Source organism: Osmia lignaria, chromosome 5 (assembly GCF_051020975.1).
Source record: "Osmia lignaria lignaria isolate PbOS001 chromosome 5, iyOsmLign1, whole genome shotgun sequence".
NCBI lineage: Eukaryota > Metazoa > Arthropoda > Insecta > Hymenoptera > Megachilidae > Osmia > Osmia lignaria.
The window spans coordinates 5,502,253-5,521,323 of record NC_135036.1 but is presented as its reverse complement, the minus strand read 5'-3'; the positions used below and the strand labels follow the sequence as shown (position 1 = coordinate 5,521,323).

Here is a 19,071-nt window from a genome sequence, read left to right as displayed (position 1 = left end):
AGGTTTCATTAATTTTCTTAACACAAAATGGCTGGTTGTCGATTCTATCAAGCAACGAGACGGAATAAAACAGCGCTCTAAAATTACTCGGAACCGATAGAATCAAGATTAATATTTTTAGGGTGTGAGGTGGGTGTGTTTGGTAGTATTTCAAACATAACGAAACTCGAATTTACGTAGCCGTAAGTTTAGTTGCGCGCAGGAGAAGGCGAATTACACACCCATCGGGAGAGAGTTTGGAAACTTTGATAAAGGTATAGGAAACTCGTTGCGTAGAACTTGAAGGGCGCTTAAAATTCAAATAACAATTTTCCATAATTGAACGAACGAATTTTGGTGCCAAGAAAGTTTGTCGCGAAGGAAATTCTTTAAAAGAATGCTCGAGGAAGTTTAACGAGGCGAGAGAATAATTTCTCTCAAACGGCGGACCAGGGAGAGAGGCCTCATATAAATGAAATATATGAAACTCTTTCGTATAAAAATTTATACAAAAATATACTTAAATTTAGCCTAATATTCTTGTATATATTTTCTAATCTTCACAAAGAAGAATATTTCTAATTCCGCATAATGATGAATCTTAATTAGACCGGTAGCTCTGAATCCTAACGATTTCCACGAGTTCGCGTTAAGAAATCCAAGATTGATTGTTTGCGATTGTTCTGTTCCTCGAAGCGAGAAGTAAATTGGATTTTCCCGGGATCCAAAGCGATTGGATACGCTTTCAGAAAATCGAGTTGCACGCCCCGTGAAATAGAGCAAGCGGATCACGCGTTTCGGACGCTGAGGCGCGAACATTTGCCCCGATGAATCGCGTTTCAACCGGAAGGTAAATTGGAAACGATCGCGCGGCCTTTCCAGCTAGGTGACATTATCAAATTTTTCCACTCGGTATACGGTGATCCTCTTTTCCACTGTCTCGATCGTGTTAACGTTTTATCGTTTGGCAACCGAAACCGAAACCGATGGGAAATCAATCGTGGAATCATTACAGTAGCGTTTTCTTGCACGATTTCATCCGATTCCGGAAAAATTGCTCGAGATCACTTTTGACAATTGCAATTTCGAAATGATCGAACACCGTCGTTCGATTCGCTTTGGGATATCTTTTTGCAACCCTTTGCACGCAAAGCGGATCAACCAGTGGCGCCTTAAAGGGACGTCTAAGGAGGGCTACAGGTCCGCCTTTTCGAGAGGCAAAATGGCGTAGTACAAAGGCGAGAGCAGGGTTGGTGAAGTAATCAAAGCTGGTCGTCGAGACGCGAGCCCCTTTTTTAGGGGTTGCCTATTTCGCGGACGAATAAAAGTGGCGTTCCTCGGCCCGTTCGAGCGTGGGCAGTTTCTTTTCTACGTTCTGCGAAGGCAGAATCGCGTTTCAGGTCGCTCGACGTCGGAATAATTGACCCAAATGTACCGCAAAAATAGCGGATCATAAATTAGAGGGAGGGGTAGGGGAGTGCACTTGACACGGCCCTGTCGCGCGACACGGTCAACGAAGCCGGAGAGACAGACGACGCGGCAGAAAAAGAGGGTTCCATTCAAGGTTACTCATTCTTCCGGCGTGTCCTCGTTTCGAGTGGTGACAATCGGGAAACTCGCGTCGGGAACGGCTCGTTGTCCCACTAAGAACGGGGTTGAGCGACGTAGGAAGTTGGACACCCCGGGGACTGAGGACAGATGATGAGAACGAATGAACGTTTCGTTTGCATGAATAAGGCTTCAAATTTGCTTTTGAGAAATTTTATTTTCATCACAGAGTAACCATACTAATCGTTAGTGAAGAGGTGAGGAAAAATGATTATGATTATAAATAATATTTTTACATAGAATTATATAGTATTAATCTAAAATTTAAAGCAATAAAATTTAAATACCACCCTTACTTCTATTTATACAGAATTTATTAAAAATTTTGTCAGATATTTACGTTGGCTTTAACCCTCGGACCACGGACCATGGAGGAAGCCCTAATTTTATTTTCCAATTTTCACACTGTTCCTTTCAAAATTATTCTTCCAGTATAATAACTTTAAATTAATATTTTTGTACATATTTTGTCAGTTTGGGTCACGATTGACCCAAGCTCCGCTGTTCAAGGGTTAACTCCTAGACGACGGACCATGGAGAAAGCTCTAATTTTATTGTCTAAATTTAACACAGTTGTTTTAAAACTTATTCTCCCAATATATCAACTTTTAATTAATATTCTTGTATATATTTTGTCAGCTCGGATCACGATTGACCCAGGGCCCGGTGTTGAAGGGTTGGAGCGCATAAATCTGCCGGCACGGTGCAGTGGCGTGCAGACTGAATAAATTGAATAGTCCGGATGATCGTAATGGATTGAGTAGATTAAGCAAGTAGTACAAACAAATCGAATAAAGTGGGTCGTATAGTGTGCTTGATATCTCTCCCGTGTCGAATACCTCAATCGAGACGATCATTACATCAATATCGCGTTAAAATACCATAAAGCTGTTCCGTTTAATACGAACAATTATTTCAAATAATATTCGGAACCAGTTGAAATGATATTCAACCTAACCAGATTAATTTCTCTACTCGCAGGTTGCCTCCGCCTCAGTCATGTAAAAGGAGCCTCAGCAACGCTCCCTTCGTCCCGGTGATCGTTCCTGAAGATTCGCGACACCCACACCAGGCAACATTGTACCCCGTCGTCGGTATCGGCGATAACGCTGGCAATCGTCCCAGGGTACAAGAAACTTGGCAAGAGGGGTCGCACTTTCCTCGAAGCGATGATGAAGGCCAACCTGGTACGTCGGCTGGTTGGCACGTCCGTGACCTAAGCCCGCCTGTCGGATCTCTTCCGGCCGAAGAAGAGGAAGCAAGGCGAAGGGGAAACGCGGCTGCCGAGTATGACGACGATCGTGACTAGCTCCGAGCCGACCGAGGTGTCCTCGGTGGACGTGACTACCCTATTGAACGCCATCTCCTCCGAGGACAATCAGTTCGTGAACGGCAGTTACACGAACGACCAGAAGTGGTCTGTACCGACTACCATAGCGAAAGGTTGTCTGTTAGGCTCGATCATCGTGACGGCGGTGTTCGGTAACCTGCTGGTGATGGTGTCGGTGATGCGTCATAGAAAGCTGCGCATCATCACCAATTACTTCGTCGTCTCGTTAGCCCTGGCTGACATGCTGGTCGCGATGTTCGCGATGACGTTCAACGCGAGCGTCCAAATGACAGGCAGGTGGTTGTTTGGATACTTCATGTGCGACGTGTGGAACTCGTTGGACGTCTACTTCAGCACCAGTTCCATCCTTCACTTGATGTGCATCTCGGTGGATCGTTATTGGGCGATCGTGAAACCGCTCAAGTATCCCATCATAATGACCAAGAGGTTGGCCGCATACATGCTGTTAGCCTGTTGGATCATGCCCGCGTTCATCTCGTTCATGCCGATCTTCATGGGATGGTACACTACCGTCGAGAACAGTATGCACCGACAGAAACATCCGGAACTATGCGAGTTCAAGGTGAACAAGGTGTACGCTATATTCTCGTCGAGTATCTCCTTCTGGATACCCTGCACCATCATGACCCTCACGTATTTCGCCGTCTTCAAAGAGGCAAACAGGCAGGAGAAACAGATGCACAGCAGGATGGGTAACGTGATGCTGCTCAGCCACAGGCCCAGCAAGGATCTGAATAATTTGAACGGGGAACTGAACAGCGCGGGTTCTTCTAAGACTTTAACTTTGAACGAGATCAGCACCGATCATTTGCACACACCCACCAAGGATAAAAACATCATGAAGATGAAGAGAGAGCACAAGGCTGCTAGGACGTTAGGCATCATTATGGGTACCTTCATTATCTGTTGGCTGCCGTTTTTCTTATGGTGCGTTTCAGATTAATTGTAGACAATGTGTTGTTTATTTTTCTTTTGTTTTTAAATATTTTAACATGTTTGTTAAGGGGAGTTTCTCATCAAATCGCTTAAAGTATAAATGACTTTTGTCTATTATTTGTACGTTGACTTCTATATAATGATTGAACCTCTTCCTTAAAAATTTGAAAAAATAATATAATGCGTTTTTTACGTAATACACTATAATTTTATTTGGAACTAAAACTATTCGGGATACGAAAGGTAATTATATTTCATTATTTAATCCTTGAATAGAAGAGCTTGTGTCAAACGTAACACACACTTACAAAACATATAGAAGGACATTAATCTAAAGTTAAACGTATAATTTTTAAACAAAAGAATTTCACGTACTAGAAGAATAATTTTTTGTGCAAAATCCAAGAAATAAAAATAATATAAATTAAGAATTAAATTAAAATTGTGGCTCTCTCCACAGGGTTAATGATCAGAAATCTTTTCAAATTTAATTTAAATAATCATCAATATAAATAAATTTTAATTATCTTCAATTAACACTAGGATCTATTCATTTAGAAAAATAAATTAGCAAATAACAAAAAAAATGTAACAATCATTTCTCTAAATTCAATTATATAAAGGCTAAGATTTATCTCTGAATGTCCTAGTGACTTTATCCCTTAGGGTTAAGAAACGCATTATATTATACATATGTATTTTTTATTCTTTTAGGAAAAGGGTCTATCATTGTATAGAGATCAACAACTGTACATGTTACCCTGTCAATGATTATGGTATGAACCTCTTTGAGACAAAATATATCTAATTGCAATTTCCTTTTCATTTTTGTCGATTACAATAATTGTGACTGCTAGATAGTCGTTCATTTGATGTAACATGGAAATTGAAAAGATTCGTGACGCACACGAGCATCGCGTTCGTATAATGGATTCAATTACTCTCGTTAGGATAAGAAAACACAATTAAGTAAATACGTCCAGAGGAATAAGCAGTTTGCGTAAAACAATGTTTAATTTCCATTATTTTGCTCGTTATCAGAAAAGCATTCCTTTGTACTACTTAAGTACTTTTTCTTAAATCATTTCCAATTTCTTATTCTCGAAACTTTGAAAAATTTGTTTTTCGAAAAACTTCTTTTGCTGATATAAAGTTGGCCATTAATTTAAATAATCTTCAGATACAAATTTCGACTAAACTGAAGATATTCAAGAATAAGAAATAAATTTTTATTCTGAATAAAAAGCCATTCGAATTATTAAAATAATAAATAATAAAAAATAAATAAATAAAAACAACAGAAAATTCAAGCTCATTCCAAGTAAAACTTTCTTCAAATTAAAAATTATTCACTATTTCCAAATAATTTAGTTTTATCCAAAGCTTCATTCAAAGAAAAAATGAAATTTAATTTTATAAATATTTTCATTTTATTCAAAATATGTATCAGAAGATCATTCGAAATAATATCCAACTCTGTACGAACGAACAGAGTAAGGTTCTCCGTGTTCAAAGGGTTAAACTGTCGAGTGGAAAATTTCGAACAACGTTGTGAGTGAAAATTTCTGTCTGTAGGTACGTTATCACGACACTCTGCGGCGACTCTTGTCCGTGTCCTGACATCGTGATCGCGTTACTCTTCTGGATCGGATACACGAATTCGGCGCTGAATCCGCTGATCTACGCGTACTTTAACCGTGACTTCCGAGAAGCCTTTAAGAATACACTGCAGTGCGCTTTCTGTTCGCTCTGCAGACGAGAGCCGTCCGATCTCGAGGCGCTCGACTTCCGTCGGCCGTCCCTAAGGTACGATCTGGTCTGACACATCGAGGTACGCACTACATTCTATCGCTTTCTTTGTTACCCCCTTTCTATCTCCATTTCTATTTCCTTTCCTGTTGAAATCTGCCTTCTTCGAAGCTTTATTCTCATGCAAACCAGGTGAAATAGAAGGAGAAATATTCTGGTCGGCTGGAAATTGATATTTTATTCAGATATTTTTATAAAGTGAATTTTTGCAATAATTTTCCAATAATCCAATAATTTCAGAATCACGTATATGAGATCAGCGAAAATTTTCATGTGAAATATTTTTTAATTAAATTATTAGTCATGTGGTGGACCCTAACATTTCGTGTATGCAAAGATTTATAGTAACACAATTTCATTTCGAAAGTATACTTTATTATAGTTTTTTTTTTCGATTATCCTAAAACTGAAAAGTTTGCTATCGTTCGACGTTTGAACTTTGCGTCGTTCCAATATATTTTTCGCAAAATTTTACGACCAAGTTAACCCCCTATCTCACGCGGAAATTGCAAACACCAAAAGCCATCTTTAAAATACATCTACCGTCCTGTGTTTACCTTGATGAAAATGTATCCCCGATAAAAGTTGACTCGGTAAAATCCGCCGGCTTGTTTTCGCTGTGATTCGAATATACGAAAAGTTTATTTTTCTTTTGTTTAAACAAACAGCAATCGATCGACGAGTAACGGATATTAAAGGTGCGTAGCTGTGGGAAAATTAAAACACAACTTTCGATGAAATATGGTTCACCATTCTGATTTTTCATTATCGTATTTTTTTAGAGACCGTTCGAACTTCGATCGTAAAACAGCGGCGATGAAAATAAATTACTGGAAAGCGGCGCGAATGAACGCGTAACGAAAACATATTGTTGCAACAATTTGCAATTCGCGTATTATTATATATGTTGCGTGATTTTTAACTCGATATAGCGTTACTGTTATAGTGATAATGTAATACAGAAAATTATGAGGTTAAACTTTATAGATGATGTTTCAAACAAGAAAATTCGAATCAGCTTAAACCCATCACTACTCATTAATTAACCCTTTCTATGCTAAATGTTACACTTTTGACGAAGTTTTCTATTTTTGTCAATTTTTATTAAATTTTTAGTATTGTTACACATTTTGAACGTGTCAATTAATGGACAAAAATACATCTATAGCTAGGAAAGGGTTTAAGCGAATCTGAGCAACGAACAATTCCAATCTTAACCTGCATGAAAGCTGCTAGTTTGAACAAAACGTATTGGTGCGATTGTTCGTTTCTTTTTTCAGGTACGACGACCGCACTAAAAGTATATACTCGGAGACGTACATGAAGCACGTCGACCGACGAAGATCGAGCGAGTTTGGTAGCAGTCTCTGAGATGAGAGTGTCATCTTTGTACCGTAAAAGCTGCATCCGCGTAAAAGACACGTATAAATACGTACACCCACCTAAGACATCGGTACCGTTGCCTATACGTATGCAACAAAAATGGGCGCGTACAGAATCGTCGACTATATACGTACAGAACGTGTAGTTCGCCTCGAGTGATTCTCCGCCATCTTGCCAAAAATGAAAATGAAACTGAAACGAAGAATCTCGTCAAGTACTCGCGTTTCTTTTTCAACATTCTTCAACGGTTTCGTGTGGTGTTCGATCGTGACAGAGAAATAGCAATCATCAAGCAACGTATGACGACATTAGAAAAGTAACAAAAAATTCCCTAGGAGATGTTTAAAACACTATCGAATGTAAAACATTCAGAAAATTAATTTTACGGTGTATAAATGTTCAGAATGACACTAATGAGATCTCATGTCCGATTTCGAATCGTCAAACGTTTCGCTGAAGCTAGAACTCAAACGAAAGCATCGGTCTCATCGAGTTACATCACGTTGGCCCTAAAAGCAGAGGGATCAACCGATAGAATTGCTGCAGAAACCGAAACCACACGCTGCCGAAAAGCACAGGGACACACGGGAATCGGGTAACGAATACAAAGGTATAATAATAGGTAGGTTTTCACAGGGAAAATGGCCATGCGAGGGGACGAAGGCCAATAACCATAACCTGCTATAATATTCGAGAGTCACGCACTTTCCCTAGCTTATACGAAACATTATCGTTCTCGACAAGCAACAAAATCTTGGCGAGTAAATGTTTATAGGCAAGTGGTGCCTTATATTGCCATTTTTCCCCTAGGGAAGAACCCCATTCTCGGTTCTGTACTAGGAATAATGGCGATGTAGGGAATTTTTATTTATTATCCATATCTTTTAGGTATGCAAATTTTCTAAATTAACCATAATTATAATATTCGGTAACTGGATTCTTTTTCCTTTGTATCGCCATTTTCCCTAGGGCAGAGCCCCATGCTCGCTTCTGTACTACGAAAGATGGCGATGTAGGGAATTTTAATTCATTAATATCTTTTAGTTATACAAGTTATCCAAATCACCTTTAATTATATGCAGACTTCTTCCCCTATATCGCCATTTTCTCTAGGGGATAGCCCCATGCTAGGTACTGTATTAGAAAAAATGGCGATATAGGGAATTTTTATTTATTACTCAAATCTTTTAGTTATTCAAATTTCCTAAATCAGTCTTAATTATAATATAATGTGACTTTGGAGTATTATCACGAGTAGTGGAGCCTTTTTTCTTTGTATCGCCATTTTCCCTAGGGAAGCATCTATGCTCGATACTGTACACGCATCATCATTGCCAAAGATAGTATTTTTAAGTGAACTTTCCATGGATAAGAAGACACGCTTCGAGCTGGGATCGATCAATCAACGAACCTCTAAAAAAAAATACCGGAAATCAAGGGATAATTTCGTTCATGAAGCTATTTCCAAGCTGTACCCTTCGTCTGGATGAAGAAAGATGTTTCTAAAGGGGGGTGATAGGTCTTTTCCGTCTAGATTCAATGAATTTCGAACAAACGAGTCCTATTGGGTGGCCAAGAGTGTTATATGGAACTCGAGTCCCTCTTCAACTCGCTTCTGTTGCGTTTTCTCTCAGACGAATGCAAATATAATGAAGAAGAGGAGAGAATCTCGTATTCGTGGAATAGGCTTTTGAGTTTGATTGGCAGATCGAGAGCATGCTTCTGATGATCAAGTGGATCGGTTGATGGGTACGCGGAAGCAATAAATAAACACAAATCGATTAGATAATCACTTTTGATGATTGACGATCGAAATAACACGATTTTAGAATTTTTTTATATATACATATATTTATTATCTGATTAATTGAATGTTTGGAATATTTGTATAAATTAATCAAATCGCTCTGGGTGATTTGAAAATTTTCGTAAGACCGTGTATAATTTATAATCATTGTTATTGTTCATGTTTGATTGTTTATTTTATGATCGCGCCTGTTTCTAAGAAACTTTTATATTTTATCGAGATAGTATTTATAATTCATTGTTAATTTGGTTTTAAGCAAACAGATATTTATAGTCACAAACATATCAATAATTTCTTGTTACGAACATCAAAATGAGCTTCCTTCGAAGAAATTGCAATTGTTTAAAATTTTTAAAAACGACAATAGGGATAATTGAATTTGTAATTTTTAGTTTACTTCAATTGAAAACTTCGTGGAAAATTTTGCATCATTTTTAGAAACAATTAATTAAACTGTAAACCAAGTATCTTATGGCGAGATATATTTTATGGTTCCAAAAAATTATTTAATTTTTATTAAAAATTTACTTCACTTTGGCAAATATTAATACAATTAAAGTTCAATATAAACAGAAAATTCCACTAAGGTGTTTGAAAAATATTGAAACAAATTAATGTCTTTAGAGTCGTGCAAATCTTGCGAAAAATAAATAAAATATTGTAATCTGAATTTCCTGCTAAGAAATGGAATCGAAAGGGAAAAAAAATGGAAAAAACAATGCAATAATATTGCTTCGTTAGGTAATGCTTGGCAGTAATTTAATTCCTACACGTACGCGTAGTTTAAGTCGTTAATTAACGTTAAATTAATTTATACCTCATCGTTGAAACGTCGATTATTGCGTATTCGTTTCGTTATTGAAGTCTGACAATTTTATCCGTGACACTGTTTATCCTGTTTACCGTGTTATTATTTTATTTTCGTTTGTTTCTCTTTTTAACTTTTCATACGGATCATCGTTTCTCTGTGATAGAATTCGTGAATATCATCGTTACACACATTTTGTAAATAGCTTGTAAATATCAGCGTCGTTTATCGAAAAAAAAAAAAGAAAAAGACGGTGTCTTCTTTTCTTTCTCATGGAGAAAATTATGTAGTCTGCGTGAATAATATCAAATAAATCAGCGATGAACGGAAAGTGTATCGAAAAGTCGCGTTTCATTGAAAAATTCATTGTTTCTTCGAAACGCAACATTTTATATTCTGTAATTAGGAAAATATCAAACCGTGTTTGATGATTTTATCTTTCTTTTTTATAATTATACTGTAGGGAGAGAAAAAGGCGTTTCTTCTCAGGGTCGTCCCTGCCCCAGACGCCCACAACCCCGCTTTTCGGAACTCGTATACGGCCCTGTTGTTGCGGTTTTTTATTCTTTGGGTCTGCCGTTCCTAGCGTACACCCCCGCTGTGGCACTTGCCGCAACACTAGGGCCACTTTTACGACTTGCTACTCAAACCAAGACGTATCTACTGAAAATCGAGAAATTTGTAAACGTTATATCTTGAAAATTAATTAAAATCAAGCGTATATATTAAAGCTTAATGAATTCGTCTTGAGAAACATTATAACATGATCTGAAAAAAAATATATGGTTCCATTTAGAAAACAAAATTTGACCATCTTATCTCTTAAACTAATAATGCAAAAGATTTTTCACTTTGGCCAAAACATAGTTCCCATTTTACCGTGCAATTTCCATATCAACAATATTTTGTATCATAAATAGTTACGGAATAATTTGAGACGGCTCATTTGAGACACATTTGAATCGCATGCCGGGGGACCGCTAGCGAGAAAACAGATCAAATCCCGACGCCACCTGGCGGTCACCGATCCGAACTAAGGGCGTCCGGGGCGACTCGCCCACTTTCCCCCTCCATTAAATACCTACAATACGAAGGTTGAAAAATTTGATTCGTCTCATCGTTAAGATTGTGTGATACGAATTTATTCAGTTCGATTGCGATTTTGTGATAATCATCGATTGATTTTTCATTTTGTGAACTTTCCTGTTTGAAAGTGATGTTAAGTTTGTTTTGTTAAAGAAATTTTAAAGTATTCATGTACAAATCAATTTCCCCACATATCTGCATGTAAATCATCCACATTTTTTAACAACGAAGATGTGTTTATGGAATATTCCTTGTTTCGTATTTCATCTCTTTTTTTGTATCGGTTCGATGAAAATAAAGCTTGATTATATTTCAGCCGTTATCCTTGGTTTTCATTTTCTTTCATTATATATGCTTGCTTGGTCATTAAAAGTGAATTGAGGCCGCGCTGAGAAGAACCACTTTTGAACCACATCTGGACGATGAAAAGGCGGGCGGGCTGTGGTCGAAATGGGCGATAAGACGACCATTTGCAGACTATTCGCGATATGGATCTTTTAAATATTAATATAACATCGGAAAGTGATTGGGCGGTGGTTGGAATGTGCGACACGCGGACCATTCGCGATATGAATTTTTTAAATAATAATATACCTGCCATTGGAAAGTGGTTGGGCGGACGTGGGCAAAATGTGCGACACGCTGACCATTCGCGGACTACTCGCGGATCATTTTTCGGTGTTATATTATTATTTTAAAAATCCATATCGCGAATAGTCCGACACGCCGACCACTTGCGGATCACTTCCGAACTACTCGCGGACCACTCGCGGATCACTTTCCAATGGTATATTATTATTTAAAAAATCCATATCGCGAGTAGTCCGACACGCCGACCACTCGCGGGTCACTCGCGGACTAATCGCGGACCACTTGCGGACTACTCCCGGACCACTCGCGGATCACTTTTCAATGGTATATTATTATTTAAAAAATCCATATCGCGAGTAGTCTGACACGCCGACCACTTGCGGATCACTTCCGGATTACTCGCGGACCACTCGCGGATCACTTTCCAATGGTATATTATTATTTAAAAAATCCATATCGCGAGTAGTCCGACCACTAGCGAACCACTCGCGGACCACTCGCGGATCACTTTCCAATGTTATATTATTATTTAAAAAATCCATATCGCGAGTAGTCCGCAAGTACTCCGCGAGTTGTCCGCCTGTCACACATTCCACCCACGGCCCGATCACTTTCCGGTGTTATATTATTATTTTAAAAATCCATATCGCGAGTGATCCGCGAGTGTTTCGCGAGTAGTCGGTGTATCGCACACTCCAATCATGCTCCGACCACCTGTGGTTCAAAAATGATTCGTCTGAGCACAGCCCATAAAATTCATAAAAGGATCATTTCTCTATGAAAATCAGTGATTGACTGAAACAAGAGGTGTACGGGTACCCGAAATGTTAAATTCAATACCCGTACACATACGAAAGGTAAAAGCTTATTGTTAGTTAATATTTATGCAAAAATTTAGGTAATTAATTATGAGCGAAGACGAATATGAAAATTATTAACGATATTGTCAAACCACTGTCTATTGGATTTCTAATACAAATCGTTTGAGTGATCGAAACAATAAATTCAGTTTATTTTTATTTTATAAAACAAGTCATACGTAAGTACACATGTTCATAGTTCAAACAATCAAGTTCACTCGGCTACTGGTAAACGAACTGACGTTGATTTCTTTACGAGTTTTTTACGACTGCACATTTTATGCTGGTTATTGCACAAAACGCCCGCAGCAACGCTTTTTTGCGATTGCTAATCCATGAAAGAAAAAAAAAGATGAAAGAAATCTATAGAACGTGGTTTGTTGGTCGAAACAGTTTTGTTAAGAATTCAAATTGAAATAATTTGAAAAAAATGAAATTTGGAAAAAGTAATATAATATTTAAAAAAAGAAAGTTAAATTAAAATTTTAGTATTGCTTCTCATTTTTCTATTTCTATTTATTCTATTTCATTTTTGAATTTTGAATGTTTTGCTTAGACTCGTTTTTCATTTTCATGTAAATAGAGTCTTACGGTTCCGTGGTATGTAAAATAGTTTGTGTTTAACGAGTTAAATATTTATACTCATAGGGAAGTGTTAATTTAATGGAATCTACTCTGCAACACAATCAAAAATTAAGAGTTTGCAGAAATAATATTGGCTTTAGAAAACGTACAAATATGAGTATATGTACACAGCTTCGAGTGAAGTATAATTATTCGAGAAACGTTCCTCGGTGAGAAATTTGTTAAGGTAATTTCTGTCTTGGTTAAATTATGCCTTCTGTAATATTTCTTAAGACTTCTAACAATTTGTAACAACTGAGTTAGGAATAACCGAGCCATTTGTTCTTGAATAATTAAACAATTTTGATATAAATCATTATAAAATATTATGTTGTATAATTTTTATTGAGACTTTAGGAAAATTATTGACATCTGATTTATTTTAATAATCTAATTGGGTCTGGGTCACAGAGTTGGGTATTATTTTAAATAATCTTCAATAAATGAAAATATTTTCAAATCATAAAACAATTGTTTCTTTGAATGAAAATTTAAAATGCAAAATAGGAGTGATTTTGAAATTTTTTGCAAATAATGATTTGGTAAAATTAAGCATCTGCTGGTAAATTTGCAAAATTGAATTAAGCCTGTCAGTGCCTTGGAGTAATTAATAACAAGGGGTTAATATTTTTATTTTTATTTTACACTTAAAGATATTTTTAATATTTTAATATTCTAAGGTTTGGTATTTCAATACTTTAGTGATTTGTTATAGTGGAAATAATTTTTAATTTAAAAACATTTCTATTTCAAATAAAATTATCAAATAACTAATTAAATTTTTAATTATTTGTTGTTTTAATTATTCGAATAAGTTTTTATTCCAGATAAAATTTATTGCAATAAATAATTTATGTCTTATTCTTCAATATTTCCGATTTAGCCAAAATATTTGTCAGAAGATTATTTTAAGTAATTCCCAACTCAGGTCTTAAATGATCCAGCTGCTTCGTTGAAAAATTAATAAATCAAAGAGAATGATCATTTCGACCCATCTTAACATATCACAGACATCAAAGTGAAATGAATTCTTCTCTCAGAAAGGTAATAGAATGGTCGAAAATCAAAGACGCCTGATTTTCCGCTAGAAATCACGCGATAGAAGCGATCAAGCGGATGGATAAGCGGGACAGGCCCCCAATAAGGATAATTGTCACGACTAATTAGTGTCATCAAGCTAACGTGGACAACGACGAGAGCAGGCGGTGACAAACTGTTAACGACGAAATTCAATGATCGAAGTAGCTAAAAACGTGTGCTTCAATTCACCGGGAATTCGATCTGTAAATTGCGTGAAGTAATGTCTTGATAGGACTAATTAACACGTTGATTGCTGCTGTAAAAATGAATGTTTATTAAGATATATTCGAACTTGTAATTAATTAACTTTTTGATTATTGTCACAGGATAGCGTATATTATGTTACAGGTGATAATTAAAATTTGAAAATTAGTTAAATAAAATTCAGAAATTAATTCTAGTAGTAATTCATCATTAATTAGAAAAAAGAATTTAAAATTACAAGGGCGAAATTATTAAATTCCAAACTCAAGCTTTCCAAAATTCAAAATTTTTCCTTCTTTTTTAATTAATTATTTAATTATATAACACAGTAATCAACGTTTTAACAGAAGCATGAATTAATCTTGCTGTCGACATTGTACTATACAATTTGGAGAATATTTTCTTTTTCAATTTAATAATTAAGAGTGTAAATAGTGATGAAAGTTTCGGTCTAAGGAGTTGCAGAGGGAACGAGGTAATATAGAGACTGAATTTTCCTGAAATTTTTCGAACACGATAAAGAAAGAACAGAACAATTCAGTGCTATTGTAACGAAACAAATGAGGTTGAATTTTAGAAGAATGGGAGGTAAAGTTGTAAAGAGAACCATTGTTAAGAATTTACTTCTTTCCTGTACAAAATTTTATATTATTAAAGGAACTAGAGAAGAAATGTAGAGAATAATTTGAAAAATTTTAATTATCAGGTTGTTGCTATTGAAATAAAAAAATGTAATATTCTTCAATTAATTCAAAAATTTATTACTTTATTTTCAAGTTATTGATTATTCATTATTGTATATTATTACTGATTGCAAATGCTTATTCTAGTTGAATATACAATGTACTCTGGAGGTTTATATATTCTGATTCAAAATTTGTTGAACTAACAACGTATTGTATGCTTATTAGCTGAATTCTCTCTAAATATTGCATTAAATTACCAGTGGCCATCATCGTTGCTGCTGTATTTTAATTGAAATCCGCAAAGGAACAATACATCAATTTCACTCTGATCCATTGTCTGTTATAACTAGCAATCAGCCATTTTGTATTCAGAATATTAATCGAAGGTTTATATAGTTATTTTGCGCAAACTTCAAGCTTCAAATTGACGTTGGATAGGTTCTGTTCACGGATACTTTTATGTTATGAAATTGCGTCAGAACATGTGTACCTAAAAATCAGTTTTTGTTTTCTATAATTGATAATCAGCCATTTTGTGTTAAGAATATTAATGAAAACTGTATGCTATAATTTTCGTTACACTTTAATCTTAAATTTGATGCAGCATAAGCGCTATTTTGTGATACTTTTCTGTCATGAATCCTTTTAATGATTTGCAACAACCTAATAAATTATTTAGAAACATAGATGAGAGTTTCGCTACTTCGATTTCTTGTCAAATCATTTCAATTCTTCATAGCATATTTTTATTTCCCTTTTGAGTGTTGAAGATTGATAATAAATTGACCCGTTTCCACTGTAATTTTATCGACGATAAAATGAAACATTTTTTACTCGTTCACGTTGAGTCCCTGTGATTCCGAACGACGAGCAAGCAATAATACGATAATGTGTGTGATAAGTAAAGTAAGCTGTCTTCGAATCATCGCCAGTTAATTGTTCGTTTATTTGTAATGTTAAGAACGTGTCGTGTCATCAGTCATTTTGCGAACGCGCTGATTTATCGTGGTAAAACCGAAAGCGTCGAGAGAGAAATATGGAAATTGTAAAGAAAAAAACGTTCATAATTATTGATCCCTATTATAATGATTGGCTCTTTCCTTAAAAAAGTAGAAAATATAATATAATGCGTTTCTTATAATAATAAATTATAATTTATAAAAAGACAGTGTAAAATTTAGAAAATATCAAGCACAGAATTAAATACAAACTGTGGCTTTCTCCATGGTCCGCGCGCCGTCTCGGGGGATCTCTCCATGGTCCGTCAGTCAATTTTCGAAATTTCCACATGGTCTGTCTTCTGACGAACAAAAAACGCAACATATTATACTTCTTACTTTTTTATAAAACGATCCAATCATTGTATAGGGATCAATAACTGTATACACAAACGTCTCGACAGCTGAACGTACTTTTTAGGGTAGGTATTTTAAATGTGTCGCAATAAATACATTATAGGAGATCGTGAACGTCAAGGGTTGTAATTGAAATAGAATGCTTGATGAAGGAAATTACACGTCGAGAAGAATGAAATTTTAAATGGAAATTAAATTTATACTCCCGATAATTATCGTTCGGTTAGAAAAAGATTATTCTTCTCAGTGTGTGATGTTAAAAACGTTGCGCATCGATTCGTGGAAACTGCAAGCACACAATTTACGAGTATGCTGAAATATTTGCAACATTAATCTGAACTTTGAAAACTTCAGCTGGATTGAAAAATATTCAGTGTTTTATGGTAACACATTGCAGCTATTCCTTTTGCTTGAAATGGTACACACAGGAATTACTGAGAAGAAAGTTTTTGAATTTCGAAATAATGTATCAAAGTTGAAGTAAGTCGGTGAGTTAAAGGTTTCAAAACATTAGTATATTCTGAATTTTATACTTTGAAAAATAATAAAATGATATTCTTAAATTTTTAAATAAAAATGACAATATCAACATTCGCAATTCCTGTGTGTAGATGAAATCCATAATTAATTTAACAAATTATCACTCCCACATTAAATGAAAAATAAAACTGATAATAACTGAACAGCAATAATAGTTATAGTAACGATCAATAATAACTTGCCATTGTGCATAGAAGAAATGCAATTTCTTATACACGAAATTAATTTTGATGCGGTTGAAACGCTGCACAAACAGAAAGTCGTCTTTCATCTTTCTTTTCGACGTCCTCAAGTTTATCAGTTAAAGAGGTATACCGATTTCCATCGTCGAGGAGGTAGGAAAAGTTTCTTCAAATGAGATATTGCCAGCCACAAAAAAGAAACACATACACACACAGACAAAGAGCCAGGTCTTATTCCGGTACGCAAAAATACAATGGCTTTTTGTTCCCGTTAAATCCGACGCAGACGATTCGCTGTTTGAAATGGAGACGTTCTTGCGAAGAAATATTCTCGCTTGCGAACACTAGCAACCCCTATGGAATGAGAAAACATTCAGTAGAAGAAAAGTCGATGAAAAATACGCGTTTCCTTTGTGACGGATTATTTCAATGGGCTCGATTGTACGCTGTGTTCTTAATTGCTTATTTACCGTATATCAAACATCCATTGGGGAGAATGAAAAAATAAATTAGACAATCGATGAAAATTGTATTAACCCTTGAATGACGATTGAGGGGTATAATTGATTAAAATTAGGCAATGCTGAAAATTTTTTAACTAAACACTTTTATGTAGTGGAAAATTTATTTATTTGTAAAAGGACCTAGCCTCCTAAAAAATTGAACTGACACCCCCCTCAGTATTCTAAAATTTTAGAATTTTTTTAATTTCTAATATAGCAAAACTCCAATTCGAAAAGTTTTAAATTTTTAAGTTCTGTAAGTTACTTTTTTCTAAATTTCTAAATTTCTAATTTTCTAATTTTATTAATTTCTTAATTTCTTCATTTTCTAATTTTTTAATTTCTTAATTTCTTAGTTTCTTCATTTCTTCATTTCTAAATTTCTTAATTTCCTAATTCTTAATTTTTTAATTTCATAATTTCTTAATTCTTTTAATTTTTCAATTTCTTCATTTCTTCATTTCTAAGGGACCTTAGAACAAAATCCTAGTTACTCCAAAGCACAGATTTAGCGTACATGATTATGCTGGCCTATACTATTCTCTATTATTTGAATTCTAAAATCAAGGTACAATCATCCTCTATTCTACCAAAATTTTTCCAATTAAATACCGTATATCTGTGTTGCAGTTTCACGCTGAAAACCGATGAAAAATTCCCAGGAAAAGATGAGAGAAATGAAAAAATCTAGTTGTAATTGTACGTAATATACATACTATAGACAATCAAAAGCGTGTCGAAAGACGTGATGTCATAGCGAATAAAGTATCGCCTGCATCATCGTTCGATTTCGCGTGCTGCGTTTCTAATAACGATAATAAATAATGATTACCGTAATGATGATAATAAATAAATAAATAATAATCGTAATCGATCGAGATGAATATTATCGCAATAAACGAGGACTAAACGTGACGACGAGGGAGGCTAATGAATGTCTTGTAAATAGTAAGTGTATAAAATTGTCATTGTATAGCGATCACGGTATTGTAGCTGGATATACGATTGTATTTTAAATGTCCACTATTTCGTTTTTGTTATGACTCATTTAACGAGGATCAGTCGAAATAAAGATTGTTTTTTTGAAGGATGTCCCTATGATTTTTATTCTCTTCCTTGGGACTGATCGACGAATGAGTGATTTCAATGAGTGGATGACAGAAAATCAAAAAGACGAACGAAGAGAATACAAGTTGCAAAATGATTTTGATAAAATTCTAATGCAGAAGGCATTAGGCCCCTTGTAATTTTGATAAAATCTTAATGCAAAAGGAAATTTTATATTATAAAGATAATATATTTTTAATTTTATTAATTTCCAAATTATTTACTATACTAATCGTAAGTTAACACTTGCAAGGTGTACAATAGGAAATTTTTGAAAATGAAACCGAGCATTTATAACAAGCAGTTACATTCTCAGTGTATGCTAAATTCAAACAGGAAAGATTGTTAATGCTTCATCCTCCTTCATAGTAAGTTTCTGTTGGTATAGCTTTAGTTTATTCTAGAAATTCAAAACAGTATTACTGCTCTTACATTCCACCGAATGCACAACATAATCTTCTTAGGATTACTCTCAAAATCTCTTCACAATATTGTCCTCTGCTTCGTGCATTGTTATGCGATCCTTGCACTCAATTCTCCTCGAAAATGTGGTCTCGGATGTCCGATTAATT

The 19,071-nt window shown here is 35.2% G+C and overlaps 1 protein-coding gene across 6 annotated transcripts in view; it reads left to right on the top strand.

Moving 5' to 3' along the window:
* Nucleotides 1-18,620, top strand: part of LOC117607821 (octopamine receptor beta-2R) — a 142,749-nt gene extending 124,129 nt beyond the window's left edge. For 3 of the 6 annotated variants that reach the window (XM_034331950.2, XM_034331951.2, XM_034331949.2), the window contains 3 exons: nt 2,569-3,865; nt 5,450-5,680; nt 6,964-18,619. In XM_034331950.2, coding sequence (XP_034187841.2) covers nt 2,877-3,865; nt 5,450-5,680; nt 6,964-7,054 — 1,311 coding nt within the window. In that variant the 5' untranslated portion in view covers nt 2,569-2,876 and the 3' untranslated portion in view covers nt 7,055-18,619. Of the gene's footprint in view, nt 1-2,568; nt 3,866-4,588; nt 4,651-5,449; nt 5,706-6,963 lie in introns of those variants that run through there. The other 3 variants (XM_034331952.2, XM_076688240.1, XM_034331953.2) reach the window with 3 other exon arrangements.
* Nucleotides 18,621-19,071: the final 451 nt, after the last annotated feature.